General features: G+C 36.2%; 1 protein-coding gene across 1 annotated transcript in view; it reads right to left on the reverse strand.

Moving 5' to 3' along the window:
- GNAT3 (G protein subunit alpha transducin 3) overlaps window positions 11,128-18,896 on the reverse strand; it is a 53,281-nt gene continuing 45,512 nt past the window's right edge. The window contains exons 6-8 of the mRNA XM_005679088.2: window positions 13,926-14,055; window positions 13,581-13,734; window positions 11,128-11,352 (exon numbers count right to left, since the gene is read on the reverse strand). Coding sequence (XP_005679145.1) covers window positions 11,162-11,352; window positions 13,581-13,734; window positions 13,926-14,055 — 475 coding nt within the window. The 3' untranslated portion in view covers window positions 11,128-11,161. The remainder of the gene's footprint in view (window positions 11,353-13,580; window positions 13,735-13,925; window positions 14,056-18,896) is intronic.

The raw sequence follows: 18,896 nt of genomic DNA on the forward strand, positions 1-18,896 counted from the left end.
AGTGATTAAAACTGCAGCATGTTTTTATTATAGCGCTAATATCCTTAGTCAGCTGATGGCTAGAGATTAATGTCACAATTAGTATGTGGATGTTTGATATGCCTGCCTCCTGGGTTTAGAACACTTGTAAAATGCTGTGGGCTCAGCTGGGCTTTTTGTGGCCAGAGCTCACAAATGTAATATAAATAATCTGATGGGCCTCTGCTGAGATGGGGTTTGAAGATAGGCCTCTCATGGAGTAATACTTGATTTAACTTAGGGGGAAAAAAAGACTTTCAAAGTGAAAATATTACTTTCAGAAGGTAAATATCACAACACTTTTTTTACCTGATCGTCAGAAAGTCAAATTGCCTGCCTCATAGTCAAATTGCCTGTGAGTTTAATAGATGGCAAGCTGCTTGTCATTTTGTCTGATCATGCATGAAGGAGAATTTGCTTCTTCAAATCTCTTTAAAATTCGAAGCTTACATTTTTAGAATTGAAATATAACTGAGAGACAGCACAGACAGTCCATAGACAGTAGAAATTTATTGAATCTTTAAGCTTTTTTTCTATGTAATCATTTAAAGTCTCATGAATTATATCAGAAAAATTTAAAATTCCCAACTGGTTGGCTTAAATTTGTGAGTTCAAGAAAGACAGGTAGGTTTCAATAGTTTAAAAAACATTTTAAAAACAGTATTTAGCAAAGGTATGTTAGGTCTTCATGAAGAAGGCAACTGTATTTAGGAACTTGGCTCAATTAATTTACAGCAAAAAAAAAATTAAGATTTACTAGATTTGATAGATTTAAAAATTTAAGAAAGGACATTAGAAGAAATCTAAAAATGTTATGATCTTTCTTCCTGTTAAATATACATACACACCCATATGATTAATGGAAATTACCAAATACCTAAATCTGTATCAAAGATCACAGTTACTAACCTCATCAAGATTAGTCTTTATTGACTTCCCACTGAAATCTATCACCAATATTCTTATGCATCTCAGTGAAGGAAGTATCTTTTATGTAATATTTTTAAATGTGAGAAATTTTAAGGAAAACAATAGATTCAAGTTATGGAAAACATACTTATAAGAGTTCCACTATTATCTACTTGTGGGTTTCCCTGGTGGCTCAGTTGGTAAAGAATCAAAGCAGGAGACCTAGGTTCAATCCCTGGGTCAGGAAGATCCCTGGAAGAAGGGAATGGCAATCCACTCCAGTATTCTTGCCTGGAGAATCCCGTGGACAGAGGAGCCTGGTAGGCTATATTCCAAGGTGTTGCAAAGAGTCAGACATGACTGAATGACTAACAGAGATTATCTACTTATATTTGTAGATATTAAAGGGTCATTGATCTGTTTATAAATTCTCCAAGTTACATTGCAAGTTTTGAAGTGTAAGCATTTTCTGAAAAGCTGTAATAGAACTTTGATCAAGTATGTTTGATAATCTTCTGGAATGTTCCAGGTAAGGGTTATTTATAGTATAGAGAGAACTAACTTTAAAAGGGACTGATACTTTGACAAAAATATAATTTGTTTGTAAGGTGGTTGTGTACAGAGCAAATTCAGAGTCTGTCCTGCTAAGGAGATAAAAGTTGCTTTTGAAAGACTTGGGATTTAACAACAAAAACAAAAAGAATAGAAAAATATTAGCAGTAAATTTAAATCTTCTAATTATTTTTTTTAATATCATTAAAAGTTATGAAAGAAATGTTCAAAGATTCTAAACATTAATTCTTTTATGGTTAGGTTTTGCTGTTTTTATGGACTTCCCTGGTGACTCAGTTGGTAAAGAATCTGCCTGCAATGCAGGAGACCCAGGTTCAATCCCTGGGTTGGGAAGATCCCCTGGAGAAGGGAATGGCAACCCACTCCAGTATTCTTGCCTGGAGAATTCCATGGACAGAGGAACCTGGTGGGCTACAGTCCAAGGGGTTGCAAAGAGTTGGACATGACTGAACAACTAACACAGATTTTGCTGTTCTAAGATAGTGCTTTATGTGATGTAATTCTCCCTTTGTGAACAATTAAGGCAATGTTCACACTTTAAAGCTAATTTTTTTGTACAAATAGACTAATTATTATAGGATTTTGTAATGTTCAGTTATTCATTATCCCAAACTTCAAAAAGAAAAAAAAAAATCTATATGTCTTATATGGCTTCTCTGGATCAAAAATCTCATTTCAAATCTCTAGGACATTTAGATGTGTCTCTGTTTATAGAGGTGTCAGGCTGGCAGGAAAGGCAACACTGGTGTTGTTTTCTTTCAGATGTCTTTAGGATAGGGTTAGCTATAGCTTCTCTCAATAGTAATGTGTCTGACTTCTCTAGAAACATGTCTGTTCCTACTGATACCAATAGGATGTGGTAAATGGCTTTGGGAAACAGATTGCTGACATATTTATGTAGATTTGTTTAGAATATTAAATTGGTATATTGATTTACCAATCGGAAATTTTGCCAAATGCATTCAAGACTTTTTGCAAGTCTGACTTGAGGAGAAACAAATGATGTTCTTTTACTATGATACATCATTTTCTTTAGATATTTTCATTTCTTCCTACCCCACCAGGAGAAGGCAATGGCACCCCACTCCAGTGCTCTTGCCTGGAAAACCCCATGGATGGAGGAGCCTGGTAGGGCTCCATGGGGTTGCTAAGAGTCAGACACGACTGAGCGACTTCACTTTCATGCATTGGAGAAGGAAATGGCAAGCCACTCCAGTGTTCTTGCCTGGAGAATCCCAGGGATGGGGGAGCCTGGTGGACTGCTGTCTATGGGGTCGCACAGAGTCGGACACGACTGAAGTGACTTAGCAGCAGCAGCAGCAGCAGCAGCACCCCACCCCACCAGGAACATTAAGATAGAGTTAAAAATGGTAAAATACACACACAGAGTAATAGAGCATGAATTTACTTGCCTTCCTTATCATGATAAGGCTTACAGAGAAGGAGATACAGGGTGAACAAGCACATAGGGTGGTAGTTAGCCAAGATCTGGCAGGTGAGCAGAGAACTGAAATAAGTCAAAACCTAAAGGTTGAGTTAATCAATGGATGAGAAGGACAGTGTTTTAGAAGGGAACACATTTGCAAGTGGATTTAGACTGAAAAATGGCAAAGATGGGCTAGAGAGGAAAAAAGGTACCAGGTCAGGGAGACCATGTCGATGTTATGGCAGCTGGACTTTATGACACTGGAGAGCCACGGAAGCATCTGAAGCCCTGTAATGTAATTGTTCTGCATTTCAGAAAGTCCATCCTGTCAGTCGGGTGGAGAATAGACAGGGAGGGGCAAGAATGGATGTTGGGCAGAGAGTTTAAGGAGCCAGGAATCTCTGCAAGAGAGAGACTTGAACTAGACAGGGGTGGTGATGATAGAAAAAAAGCAAATAAAGAAATATTTGAGATGTAGAGCAATAATAGAACTTGTTGAATAATTTAAGATAGGTAACACATGAGAGAAAGTAGGGTAGAGCCTGAGGTCTGGAATAAACAACCGAGAGATCACAGGAGGAGGGATAGATTTTTGAGATTAATTAAATTTACTAAATCCTGAGTTTAATTGTTTAAATGTTGAGTTTTACTTGTCTGATTATGTCCCCAAAGGCAGTTAAAGCATACATCCAGGGATCAGATAACTGATCTTAGGTAAAGAAAAATAAAGGTGTAAAAGCACTTCTGATTTCTAGATAAGAATTTCATGACAGAGGAGACTGGCAGGCTACAATCCACGGGGTCGCGAAGAATTGGACACGACTGAACAACTACTATTTGCATCAAACACAACTGTGGAAAACCCACATATTTAGCATATGTCCTGGGTTTTTCATCTTTGAAACAAAGTTTTAGTATTTTATTAAAAATAGTTTTTAAATGGAATTTTTATTTTTAAAAGAAAACATTTGTGGTCAAAAAATTGTTTTTAATGTAATATATTTTAACACTCCCTTTTACTTCTCAGGAGGTGTCATTTGAATAGTTTTTATGGTCACCGTCTTGGTGCCCAATAGAATGTCTGTATGTGGCAGACACTCAGCCACAGTTTGAACTTATCCAAAAAGTGTTAGTGCAGATAGTGTGATTTTATTGGAATAGTGATGCATTAAGATGAAGTTAATGTCCTATGAATTATCCTTGTACCATGTTTGGTCTTTGATGGGAACATTGCTAGTTTTTGATTTTTTTTAGGAAAAGGAACACAAATTAATTGTAAAAAAATTGTTAACTTTTCCCTGTATATTATTTGAGATTCACAGCATTATTGTTAAATTGGAAGTTTGAAATAATACATATAGAAAATTATTTTTGTAAAAAATAGTCTATTGAGGTATAAATAATGTCAACATTACTTTTTAAATATTATACAGGAAGACAACCAAAGAAACTACCTACCCTCATACTATGTGTACAGAAAACCCACTTTCTATGGATATTTTTGTATGTGAAAAATTGTATGGACTTTTATAAATATTGTTTCTAACACAATTCTATATTTGTAAATTAATTTATAATGTGAACTGGGATGATTTTTTTTTTCCCCAAGAAAGCACACTGCATGCTGGAAATCACATAAAATCAACTTGAAGTGGGATGAAAAAAAAAAAAAAACACCCCACATATTGGCTCCACCCTCAGGAAACTAACAGTAAAGTGGAGAAACAAATACACATCAATATCTGTGCACAAATACTGTGTACAAATATCAAACCTACACATAAATATTTCATTGTAAATGCCAGCAAGGTATAAAGAGTAGATTTATTATAAAAAGCTATAAAAGTGTGAAGCAGGTGAACTTGTATCTCTGAGATCTGGGAACCCCTGTCTCAAGATGTCAACACTGATTTAAAATCTGAAGAATAAGCAGGAGCCCATAAGGCCTGGAGTGTGAGCGAGCAGTCCCGACAATAAAATAGCAAGAGCTAAGGACCCACTGTGTGAAGGACCAGGGCCTGTGCCCTGACTACTAGATTTAACCTGAAACTGTATTTTAGAATGAGAGTGATCTAAGCTTTCAGGAATTTTAAAAAAGTAGAACTGATTTATTACTCTTGGCAACCCACTATGTGGGGAGGGCAGACCTATATCCTAGGGTAGACAGAGATATTGGAGATTAGTACTCATCTGTTTCAGTCAGAGAGGTCATTATGGGGATATGACCTTATTGTTTATTAATTTGTTAAAAACTTATTAATGCCATTACATACGTGAGATCCTATGGGGGAGAATGGGTGCCATATTATTCTTTTTAAAAGTTATTATTGTTTTGAGGGATAATTTATATGTTCATTCATTTTAAGCATGTAATTGAGTGTTTGGTAACTTTATAAGTTGTTACATTGGTATTTAACTTTTTTTTTTTAAACATGAATCAATGCAGTTTTGCTTCTTTGGATGGTAATGGATGCTCTGTTATACCTGGCTGAACTATGAGTTGTCCTCCTGGTGAAGTCTTAACTAGGGACAATGCCAGGTGCTAGACTATTCTTTCCAGGAGGAAATAACACGACAAGTGCTCAGTTGAGCAGTGAAAACAGAAGAAAGTCACATATTTTATTAAGTCACATTTTAAGTGCTAATTAAAGACTCTACATATCATTCCTCTTCCTGTTATTGTTTTCTTTCAATACACAATTAAGACAAACTTACTCTGGTACCAGTGTTCAAAGATGTTGCTGATTCAGAAGCTCAGAGTGTATTGGTTTGTGGTGATTGTTTAATGTACTCTGTTCATCTGTAGATAAGAAAAGCAGCCACGTGGAAAAAAATTGTGTTCAATGTCTCACAGGGGGATGATTGGTGACAAAACTGAGATTTAAATGCCAATTCTCAAGCACAGGCAAGGGTTTCCTACAGTGACCATATCACCTATCCTTGAAGGAAAAATGTAGTTCAAGAGGACTTTTTGCCTCAGATTCAGGGTAAAATGCCTGATGAGTAATTTGCTCTTGAAATCTGAGTTTAATGAAGTCTTCATGTGTAGTGGTCTAGAATATAACTGCCCAGATACTTCCTCTCCTGCTTTAGAGCAAAACAGTGTGGCTGGTGCTTTAGATTAGGAAGCAATGCTTCTTTTCATATTTACCAAAAAACAGAATTATCAAAATGAGTATGTACTTTTTTCTGTTTTAGATGTAATCCATGTGGTTTGTGCGTTTTTTTTTTTAATAAAATTTTCTACCTTTTGGTTCAAAAGGTACAGATAATTATGAAGGTATTATAGGGGAGCACATCGTATGTGTGAGTAACAACACAAAGTTACTCTTTGTGTTGTTCTTTCTCAGATATGCTAGAAAATAAACACTAATGGACTCACTGATGAATGACTTGACTAACTCCAAGGGAAATAAAATCACTTCATTTGTTGGTGAATTGTCTTACTTAGTTTATGCAATATATAAACGTACATTTGAAAGAAAGTGAAAGTCGCTCAGTTGCGTCAGACTCTCTGCGACCTCGTGGACTATATAGTTCATGGAATTCTCCAGGCCAGAATACAGGAGTGGGTACCTTTCTCTTCTCCAGGGGAATGTTCCCAACCCAGAGATCGAACCCCGGTCTCCCACATTGCAGGCAGATTCTTTACCAGCTGAGCTGCCAGGAAAGCCCCAAATGTACACTTGTCCATCAGTATTTCAAAAATGTCATTAAACATTCAGATTTTAACTGAGTAAGGTCATCACAGCATAGATCATCTTTTTCTTTGGTGTTTTACATGGGGTGCTTTTTGTGTTGAAATTTCATATGCCAACTATATGTACAGTCATCTAGTATTTTCTCCAATGTAAGTCTTTTAATATGTTAAAAGACAGTTTTCATTGGTTTTGATATTACAATGGCATTTCATATTTGACCTTTTTTTTTTTCCAGAAAACTCACAGCAACATACATTGAAAAAAAGATTTGCCATTCCATATATGTGCTGTTTGTTTTAATCTGACCAATTTAGAAAATGTGAACGTCTTTTAAACAATCACTATATTTGTGTGTCACATATATTATTCTTTATCTGAAAGGTATAATAATTAGAGGATTCTTACTGTCCTTGTGAAGTCAATTAGAGTCTTTTTATTTTTTCTTTCCTGTGACTCTTTATTTCATAACTAGTGTGACAAATGTGGCTTAAAATAACAGTCGTACTATTACTAGTGGACAATGTGCTGGGAGTGGCAGTGCTGTTAACAGAAAAATGTCACAGAGCGCTCATTTCCCTCTGATTCAGTGCAGTGGTGGGTACAGGAAAAGTTGTAATAAAAAGAATAATGGAATGGCTAATATTATAGAGGAGTGGAATTTTACTTTGATTTATTGAAAAGATAACACACTAATAAGCATCTAATTAATAACTATTCACAAAACATAATTGTTGGGCTTCAAATTATTCTTTCACTATAAGCTAATCAAGATTTTAGAAACAATTCAAATTAATGGAAAAATACACTTTGCAAAATTAATGGTTACTCAGATTTAATAATAGTTTGAAAATGGCAGAAAATAAAAGCATGCAAAGAAACTAAATATCTGTATAATATCAAACAAATTTCAAGCTGTTTTAATAGCCATTACTCAAAAATTTGATTAAGATCGTGCATATTATGATTATCAGAAAATTATCATGTACTACTGAGCTGGAAACACAAAATGATCCGTGATCCCTAATAGGATTTTATTATCTGTGTCATTAACATTACCAAGAATCCAAATTCATTATGTTTGCAACATTTGGGAAGAAAAACACATGATATAAGTGTGCCCCCAAGTGGCTATAGGCCATTGTAAAAATGTAGAAAAATTCCTAAATGTTTTGAATGAGGGCCTTAGCTGGTTATATTCTCCAGTAAATCCTGGCTCTACCTTAGGCAGAGGAGTGATGGTTATAACCCTCCCCTTAGGCAAATTGTTATTTCTCCTATTTTTAAAGTTATTCCAAGTTAGAGAATGCATAATTCTCCTATAGTTTTTACAAATATTTTGTTTTTAGTAGATACACATTTATCAACCTTTCTACATGTGGCGTAGCACTGTGAAAACACATTAAGTCAACAGAAAAGATTATTTTTTTCGCTTGTATACATAGTGTTTGATTATGTTAAGCCTGAGTAATTCTCTGTCGAGTATTTAAAAATACCTTTTGTGTTTAAAATAGGATATTGGATTGAGTAAGAAAATGTGTATTAGGATAGGCTCACGGCCTATAAAAGTAGTGAGCCTATTTTTGTGATATACACAAAAACTGTTAATTGTTTATAAATGTTGTTAATCAGTAGGATATTGGATATCTATAAGTTATGTTGTAGATTTCACAGAATTTGAAACCCCCTTTCCATAGACCTTCTTCATAGAGTTGCCAACTTTTGTATTGTGACACAAAGATATTACCCAATTAATACTCTTCTTCATTTAACTCTCCAGTCACTAGTTCTAAGAGGCAAAAGTTTATTTGTTGATCAGTTCATGCTTCTGGAAGAACTCTGCAAGAACTAGTTATTAGTGACTCTATTAGATGTAAGCCCACACCAGATTTCTGAGGCAGTGCAGTGTGTATACAATTGGACATATGTTAGAGAGTTATGAGTTGGGGGTATTAAAAATCTAAGACAAGCAGGGTTATAAAACATTGTCAATCAGGAAGAAAAGACACAAATAACAGAAAAGGAAAATATCATTATAATCACATTTGAATTTTTGAATGACAAATACTACTTCCTTGAGATAGTATGAAAGCAAAAACACTAACTATACAGTTAAAATATTGGATTTTCAGTTGCAATAGAAGTTTTGAGTCTAATCAATTGTAACATTTCTAGTCTCAAGGTGAGTTTCTTCTAGCTGAAGTGTAACTTCCTGTTTCCCATTCTGTTACTTTGTTTAACCTCAAATTCTTTGTATCCACTTTTGTGAAGAAAAATTTTTTTAAATTTAATTATAGAATTGGAAGGAACAGAACAGTTTTTAAAAAGATAAACCCAACTGACCTCCAATGGCACCCCACTCCAGTACTCTTGCCTGGAAAATCCCATGGACGGAGGAGCCTGGTAGGCTGTGGTCCATGGGGTCGCGAAGAGTCAGACATGACTGAACACTTCACTTTGACTTTTTGCTTTCATGCATTGGAGAAGGAAATGGCAACCACTCCAGTGTCCTTGCCTGGAGAATCCCAGGGACGGGGGAGCCTGGTGGGCTGCCGTCTATGGGGTTGCACAGAGTCGGACACGACTGAAGCGACTTAGTAGTAGTAATAGTTTAACATATATTTTTAAAGGTCTCAGAACAAGATTTCATAAATAAATGATAAATATTAATTTTTTGCTAAGATCAAAATGAGTTATATATTTTTAAAAGGCCATTTTTGACCTTACCCTTTCTACCTATGTTATCTAAAATAGGAACTGTAAGTATAAGTCAGAGTCAAAATATAAATTATAATAGTAATGCTATTTCAAAAAATTACTTTCTGGAACATTATCTTCACACTGATAGAGAAAAATAGATTAAAGTAGAACAGGAGAACAAAAAGACAAAGTAGTGGATAAAATGATAGTATTTGTAATCTTAATTTAAAATCTCGAAGCATTATATAGCTCCTAGTAAAATGTGGACTTGTTTAATAGATAATGGTTTTCAGCCAGAAAAATTTATTGAGTGCCTGAACTAAATGATTTCTTGTGCATTGTTTGTCCTTGTTATCTTAGGCTCCTTAATAACTTGTATTTTGCAAAGAAATTTCAAATTAGTTGTTCTTAATATAACATTTCTATTTGATCATATTTATTGATAACTCCTTGTGTTTTTGAAAATAAAGCCAGAAATGCTCTTGTCAAGGTTACTCACTGAATGGGGATCATTCTTACGTGCTTAGGTTGGAAATGTATTATAGAACAGTGAAGCAATGACCCTGAGACAGGGCTACCTAAATCTACCAGAGCTACCTATTGGCAAATTGCTTAATTTATATTCCTTTCATCTCATCCAATTATCTAATCTAATTAGCTCTCTTTTCAGAGTAATTATAGATCTTATGCACTGCTCTCCTATCCTGACCTATATATCACCTTCAAAAGTGGATAAGTTAAATATCAGACATGTTTTAAAAATATATGTTGTTAAGTGATGCGCACTTTAAAAAAGGAAAAAAAAAAGTCATCTTTTCTGTTCATAAATAATGATTGTGTTGGTAATGCACCAAATAATCTTTTAAAGAGTAGGCTTTGACCACTAGCATGCCATATAACATTAGAAAGGAGCAGATGCTACGAACTAGAAGCTCAGTTTCTCTTCTAAAATAATCTCCTAATTATTTACTCTTACTTCCTACTTCTTATTCACAAAGTTAAAACACACTAGTGCTAAGATATTTAATTATTTTTTTTTTCTCTTGCGGTCACGATGTATTGTCCTCAAACCATTAATTGTAATAATGTTCCACGCTGCTCCGAAATAAAATGGGGGAGAGGAGTACTCCACTTAGGATGACTCTTCAGCCTGAGCAGTCTTACACTGTCTTGATCACACATGGTGTGTGGATTGGTACAGTTGGATTGGTACAAAAATACGTTATTGAAATCCTCAATTCTAAAGGTAAATTCAGCATTAATACTTTTTCCTTCCTATGGAAAAGTAGCAGATAAAATTGTATGCATTTCTTTGGCATGTGTAATCTCCATCAAGAGGTACATGTATAGTGAACATTTCATTTGCACTGGTTGAAAAGGAGTAATTGACCAATAAAACGCCACATATATCATCTTTGAATGTTTCTATGGTATAGGCACAGATACGTTATCAGCAAAAATGAATGCCTCTCAAATTCTGGCCAATGGAAATAATATAGAAGACATTGTTTTTCCCCCCATTGTTCTATGGTTTTAAAATAGGCCACAATGCAGAATTTACTTCCAAGAAAATTCAGTGTCACTGATATGTACAGTAAGAGTGCTACCACAATGTATCAGTTTTCAGAACTGAAGGCATCAGACACCCCCAATCCTTGCTACCTCAAATAAAGCTTACCAAAGAAAGGTGGCAATACATTAAAATGTTTGTGTGAAAATTTTTGCCTTACAACACTAGTTATTCAAGTTAGTATCTATTAAAACTAAACATATCACACAGCACCTTTTATATCTTGAAAAGTGTACAGGAGCAGGAGTGGAAGAAAAAACGCATTAATTAGAAAAGCCCACAGTCTTTCAGATTCTCTTTGATTATTATATCTGTAACTGCATCAAACACGAACTTGACATTTTGAGTGTCTGTGGCACAGGTCATGTGGGAATAAATTTCCTTATCTTCTTTTTTTAAATTCAGATCTAGAAACTGGTTCTTGATGTAATTCCCTGCATCTTCAAATGTATTTGGACCTTGTTAAAAAAAAAAAAGGTAAAGAAGTAAACCGTGATTGCATTTAAAAAGCGTACAATTATAAATAATCTTTAGAATTTTACTGTGTGTGCTGTTTGATGTGCTCAGGATTAAAAAATCAAAATGGCAATGGCTAATTATCAGGGATTTATAGAAAATCTACTTTGTGTTGGAAACTATGCTTACCCTATTGAGGGTTTCAAGTGGTTAAAATGTAACCTCTGCAGGAAAACATCAAAATATAGTGGAACTACTAACATATTTGGGGCCTCCCCTGGGGGCTCAGTGAGAAAGAACCCACCCACCAATACAGAAGACGTGGGTTCGATCCCTGAGTCGAGAAGATCCCCTAGAGAAGGAAATGGCAACCCATTCCAGAATTCTTGCTGGGAATTCCCAAGGACAGAGGAGATTGGCAGGCTACAGTTCCTGTGGTCGCAAAAGTGTCAGGCATAACATAGTGACTAAACAACAGCAACAACTAACGTATTTATACACCAAAGTGAGTAAGAAAGCCTAGACGTAAGTCAAAGACTATGCTTGTAAACATGTGCATGCGTATTAATATGAACTAAAAAGAACGGAAATTGAAGATGAGTGGAATACATAATGAGGTAGTTTTTGAGCTGGACTTTGAAGGTAGGTAGGAGAGAGAAGAAAAAATTGTGTGAATGAAACTGAAAAAGTAATAGGCATGTACTGTAAGATTCCAGCTATATAACATTCTGGGGAGGGCAAAAGTATAGTAATAGTAAAAAGAACAGTGGTTGTAAGGGCTGGAGGTAAGGGAAAGGACATGAATAGGTAGATCCCAGGGAGTTTTAGTGTAGTGACACCATTCTGGGTAACACGAGAATGCTGGGTATCTGACATGCGTTTGGTATTACCCATCAGACTGTGTAACACAGAGTTTATTCTGATGTAAAATATCATCATGGACTTTGGTTAATAACATATCAATATCTGCTCATCAGTTGTAACAAAATAAATGTATGACACCAAGTCAAGGTGTTTTAATAGGGCAAATGATGGGAGCTGACCAGAGAGGAAATACATGAAAACTCTCTATTTTCTGTTCACTTTTTCTATCAACTAAAATTGCTCTAAGAAATTAAGATTATAACTTATTGGAACACATAAAGTGCTTAATTATGATTCTATATTTGATTTGTAACAATCAATACAACATTCATGTAATTATACTTAATTACATGACAAATATATAAGCATATAATTAATATTTATAAATAAAAAAGCTATAAGCAGTCATTATAGATTAGCCTAAGTAGCTATTTTGACAAAGTGCCACAACCCTAGTACATCTGGGCTACCCACATATCTAAGTGGTAAACTAGATTTATAACTTAAGCTTGAACTAAGGCACTCAGTCATGTCCAATTCTTTGCGACCCCATGAACTATAACCCATCAGGTTCCTCTGTCCTTGGGGATGCTCCAGGCAAGAATACTGAATGGGTTGCCATGTCCTCCTCCACAGGATCTTCCCAACCCAGGGATTGAACTCAGGTCTCCTGCATTGCAGGCGGATTCTTTACCAACTGAGCCACCAGGGAAGCCCATATTTGTGTTTAAACCATAAATATCTCCATCTAACACAGTTTCATTAACAACAGAGCATATAACTATTTACCAAAAAAAAAAAAAAAAAAAAAAAAACAGTCTCCAAAAAAAATACAACCCTTCTAGAGAACCTGACATTTATAGTCAATAGCAAACAGGGTCAGTACTAAAACTCTAGGAGATAGGAAAACTGGAAAAAAAAAAAAAAGCTGTCACTATTCTCAAATTGATTCAAGATATTCCTCTGGAAACTTAATTCTGACTTTGAAGAGTCACTGAGATCTAGTACAGCATTGCAAAGTTTCATTGGGAAATATCTGAAAGATGCCAATTTGAAATAAAATTTATACTCATCATAATTTTAAGATAATATAGTTTGCAATGCCATTTGATACATTATATGGAGTCTCAGCCCTGTTTGGCCTAACCACTTCCCCTTTGTTCATTAGAGCTTTGCTTTAATGCAGGCAATGTAGAGAGGGTTTCCTCTTTTATTTGTAAAATTCATTCCAATGTGGATCATACACATGACTCAAAAAGTATCATAAGCCTCAAAACTCCTAAGTATTATACATCAAGGTCCAGATAGAAAAGTGTACCTCTATACAAGAATTTACTACTTTGGAATTAAAGGAAAAGAATCTTACCAGTATACTCTGGAAAGCAGATACTAAGATGCACTTTGGTAACTTTTTCTTGAAAGAGATCTTTTTTATTGAGAAACAGGACAATGGAGGTGGTTGCAAAGTACTTGTGATTACAGATACTGTTGAACAGGTGAAGGCTTTCATGCATTCTGTTCTGTTAGATATAAAAGATGAAAATGTGTGGGATTGTTGTTTGCAAGATACAAAAGGTGGGGATTATGAACAAGGATCTAGAAATAGCATCTGTCTTTGGAAGTTCTTAACTGAGTTGGGGAATGGGGTAGTCATATTGGAAATCACAAATGCTTATTTTTTATCTCGATCTTGTCTTCCTTTTAGACTTACCACTTCTTCATCTTCCACCAGAACCATGTCGTAGGCACTAAGTGCAGCACAAAATATAATGCATGTAACTCCTTCAAAGCAGTGAATCCATTTCTTTCTTTCAGATCTCTGTCCACCTACATCAAACATTCTTTAAAAAAGTAAGGATAACAGAAAAATGAATCTTGCAAATATCCTCCAAAATTTACATTAAGATGAACATTTGGAATTATAAATGAATGCTCTCATATGCTTAAAGGTAGTCTTTTAATTTTTATTGATTATGAAGTAAGACTTATTCAGGTAACTTGCAGCTCAAGGACTACAGAAAAAGAGAACTTTTATTTAGTTTTTGGTTTTCATGCAGGCATCCCAGGTGGTGCTAGTGGTAAAGAACCTGCCTGACAATGCTGGAGATGTAAGAGGCATGGGTTTGACCCCTGAGTTAGAAAGATCCCCTGGAGGAGGGAATGACAACCCATTCCAGCATTCTTGCCTGGAGAATCCCCTCGGACAGAGGAGCCTGAAGGGCTAGAGTCCATAGGGTCGCAGAGAGTCAGACTGAGGCGACTTAGCATGTATTTACACAGGGTGGAGTAAAATAATTCACATACTGACTTTGAGCAACTGGGAAATTTACAGCAGTTTGAAGTTTTAGTAAGATATCTGTTGGCCTTAGAGATTTTGATCAAAGACCATCTGTATTCTTAAATCACTAGAGCCCAGAGAAGATTGAAAGTTGTCATAGTTCTGATGCTACAAGTCTTGCTTGTTCGCTGAGCTCCTCCTACATTCATTCATTCATTCATTTGAACAATTATCATCTGCCTGCTATGTACTCGACACTGTGCTAAGCCTGCTGACACAAAGATAAAAAGATACAGTCACTGTCTTCAATGAGCTTGCTGTCTTGCAAAGAGAAAAATAAATTATTATAATATTTTTTAATAAATATTCTCATTTGTTGTTGTTGTTCAGTCACTAAGTCATGTCTGACTCTTTATGACTCCATAGACTGCAGCATGCCAGGCTCCCCAGTCCTTCACTGTCTTTCGGAGTTTGCTCAGATTCATGTCCATACATATATATATATATATATATACACATACTAACATAGAAGGTTAAATATGAGCCTAGAGGATGATTTAAGTCACCTTGAGTGATCATGAAACTTAAAGGAAATGTTAGAAAATTTGGTCCTCCCTCTGGTTTTGTGTTTTGGTAAAAAGCACCAATGTGGACAGAGAAACTCAATAAAGAAGCTAGGAATCCTTTGTAATCCCCCTCTTTCCCTTATCTTCCATGTGGTGCACATGTGAAATGCAGTTTCTAATTCATCCACTCCTTTGAAACTCCTCTCTTGCACAAGCCACCACGGTTTCTCACCAGGGATACTATAGAAATGTTCTAATTGGTCTCCCTGTTTCTAAAAGCTCTAAAAACAAATTCTCACAGCACTCAGAATTTTATCCTAATGTAAATCTTATTATACCACTTTCCTGCTTACAATTTTTCAAAGGCTTCTTTTCCCCTTAGTGTATGCTCAGTGACTTCAGTTGTGTCTGACTCTTTGTGACCCTGTGGACTGTAACCCACCAGACACTTCTGTCTATAGGACTTTTATGATGAGAATACTAAAGTGGGTTGCCATGTCCTCCTCCAGGGAATCTTCTGACCTAGGGATTGAATCCACGTCTCCTGGATTTCCTGCATTGCAGGTGAATTCTTTACTACTGAGCCACCAGGGAAGCCCTTAGCATCAAACACAAACTATTTTTTGATGACCTCTAAGGTTCTACCTGTTTTTGTTCATTCCTACCTTTGCAAGCTTAGTTCCTACCATTCTTCTTTTCAATGCAATCCAATCACAATGCTTTTCATTCAGCTCCTTTAATATAAATCTAACTTTTTGCCATCTTAGGACTTTTGCGTAGTCCATCTCCCTTCCAGGCAACATGGTTCAGTTCCTCCTTCCATAAGACTGTTTTTTTCCTCAGTGTTCAGGTCTTAATATCAATATCGAGATTTTGCAGATAGCCACCTAGAGCATCCTTTGTAAATTGTTAACTCTTTCTGCTGCCCATTTACTTTCTGTTGTATCACTCCATTTCTTTTATAGTAATTGTCACAATCAACGACTGTGATTTATTTTTTCATATGTTTAGTAGTTATCATCTTCCTGATAGAATAGTGGTCTCATGAGGGCAGGGACCTTATCTACACTGCTGCTGCTGCTGCTAAGTCGCTTTAGTCGTGTCCGACTCTGTGCGACCCCATAGACGGCCTCCTACCAGGCTCTCTGTCCCTGGGATTCTCCAGGCAAGAACACTGGAGTGGGTTGCCATTTCCCTCTCCAGTGCATGAAAGTGAAAAGTGAAAGTGAAGTCATTCAGTCATGTCCGACTCTTAGCGACCTCATGGACTACAGCCTTCCAGGCTCCTCCGTCCATGGGATTTTCCAGACAAGAGTACTGGAGTGGGGTGCCATTGCCTTCTCCAAACATGCAATAAATACTTGCAAATAAATGAATAGTTTCCATGTTAATGAAATGGAGGGAGGATTTTTACCCAAAGTGCATGTCTAAGTCATCAAGGAATGAGAGAACATGGCATGCTTGAGACAATTATATTTTGGAGAATGTGAACATTATGGTAAAATATTGAAATTTATGGCCTGAGTCAGCAAATATATATTGAGCATTTATTACATTCTAAGTGTTAGATTTTCAGTCTTGAGAATCTTCTGATCTGGTTGTAGTGGTGGTAGTTGTGTGTGTGGTCTGTGTGTGTATACACGTATGTGAAATGGAGTGATCAGAAACTGCAGAGAAGATAGTGTGTAAAAAGAATGTTCCAGATAGAGGCAATAAGAGCAAAAGCAAGAGCAAAGGATTTGAGCACCCGAGAGTAAGCCTGAGGTGTTGGACCAGAAATAGACTTTCTGTCTTTTCTATTACATGAGAAGATCAGTTTTTATATTGTGGTCAATGGCAATCCACAGGTGATTTTGAACTAGGGAATTAACATTTGCTTGTGTGCTTACTGTTAGGTCACTTTGATCTGAGTTCAAATCTGAAGACAGATTTGATGAGGAAGAGACTAGAGGCAAAGGAAAAATTACAGGGCTTTCATAATAGCTTGATCCCAAGATATTAAATATTCAACACCAAGGAACACCCAACCTGTACAGATATTTCAAAGGTAATAACTTTTTTTTTTTAATTTTAAAATCTTTAATTCTTACATGTGTTCCCAAACTATTAAACATCAGTCAGCTGACTTATGGGAGATAATCAGAAGTACCACACATTGTACTTCTCTGGTGCTTAATATTTGACATATTAACCCAGTAAAGAACAGTCGTATAGAACTAAAATTCCTCAAATATGTGTGTACCAATGCAAAATCACTCCATTAAGTAGTATATTGAAAGAGAAGTTGCTCATATTATTGAAGACGATGTTTAGGAGTTCGATAGTTACATGGTTTAGAAATTTAAATTTGGTCTCAATAAAGACTATTATGGGGTTCCCTGGTAGCTCAGCTGGTAAAGAATCCACCTGCAATGCAGGAGACCCGGATTCGGTTCCTGGGTTAGGAAGACTCACTGGAGAAGGGTTAGGCTACCCACTCCTGTGTTCTTGGGCTTCCCCTGTGGCTCAGCTGATAAAGAATCCACCTGCAATGTGGGAGATCTGGTTTGATCTCTGGGTTGGGAAGATGCCCTGGAGAACGGAACGGCTACCCACTCTAGTATTGTGGCCCGGAGAATTCCATGGACTGTATAGTCCATGGGGTCGCACAGAGCTGGACACGACTGAGGGACTTTCAGTTTCACTTTCAAAGATTATTGCTGCTGCTGCTAAGTCGCTTCCGTCGTGTCCAACTCTGTGCGACCCCATAGATGGCCGCCCACCAGGCTCCCCCGTCCCTGGGATTCTCTAGGCAAGAACACTGGAGTGGGTAAAGACTATTGTAAGTGCTGCTAATTACCAAACCCTCTACAGTTTGAGACTTGCAATATAAATGGAGGAAGAGGACAGTTTTGACTTAAAGGTTATAATATGTAAAAATTAGCCAACAAATTTAATTTTTAAAATTTAGTAAACATCCTTATGGAAGCAAGGATGATAAATATGCATTCAGACTTTAAAACTTTTAGTCGACAATTATTTAAACTTCACCGTAAAGTTATAAGATAGGTACAGTTATCTCTCTAAACAGCTTGCCCAAGGCTCATTAATCCAGTTGATATTTGAGGCTGCAGGTGCCATGTTAGGTTCTTTATGTATGACAGCTATGTTGTGACTATTAAGCCTTGTTGTGAAGTTCATTAGGTCTACTTCCCTAGACTACAGGTCCTAACAAGTACATCTATCTGCTGTTAGCTGTCAAATCCTCAGCAAGTAGAGTAGAAGCATATTTGTCGTGGAGCCGCCTTTCCCCAGGTCAGAAAATACCTTTTTGTGTTGCCAAACAGATAACAGTGCAAAACTTTAAAACTTACCCCTTCCCAAGGGTTGTGTTGCATTCTTTTAATGGACCATCTGGTTATCTCCTGACTTTGATCATTTATCTTCTCTGAACTCTGCTATTGATATTAACACATATGTGTGAAAAGTAGCTATTCTCCTTTTTAGTCAAATATTTAGTTGATAAGAGGTATACGTTATGTAAGTGATCCTTAGCCCCCGGTTCTCTCTCTCAGCATATCTTACAGCCTCCCAAGGAAGGAAGGACAAAGATTAGTCTTAAGGTTTTATTCATGTTGATAAAATGGCTTCTGAAAAATCTTAGATTGCATGCTAACAATCTTCTCATTTTATGACTCACTTGATAAAACTTTTTTTTTTTCCTAATGCAGAGTGATGTTAGAGACACAGGTCCAGGGAGCATTGACCTTTTTTCTAATGCCATCTGCTGTCACTGAACTGAAATGCTCATTGGCAAAGCAGATCAGTGGCTGGAGTTTTGCTTTAATATTGATTCTCT

The sequence above is a fragment of the Capra hircus genome, chromosome 4 (assembly GCF_001704415.2).
Source record: "Capra hircus breed San Clemente chromosome 4, ASM170441v1, whole genome shotgun sequence".
NCBI classification, from domain to species: Eukaryota; Metazoa; Chordata; class Mammalia; order Artiodactyla; family Bovidae; genus Capra; species Capra hircus.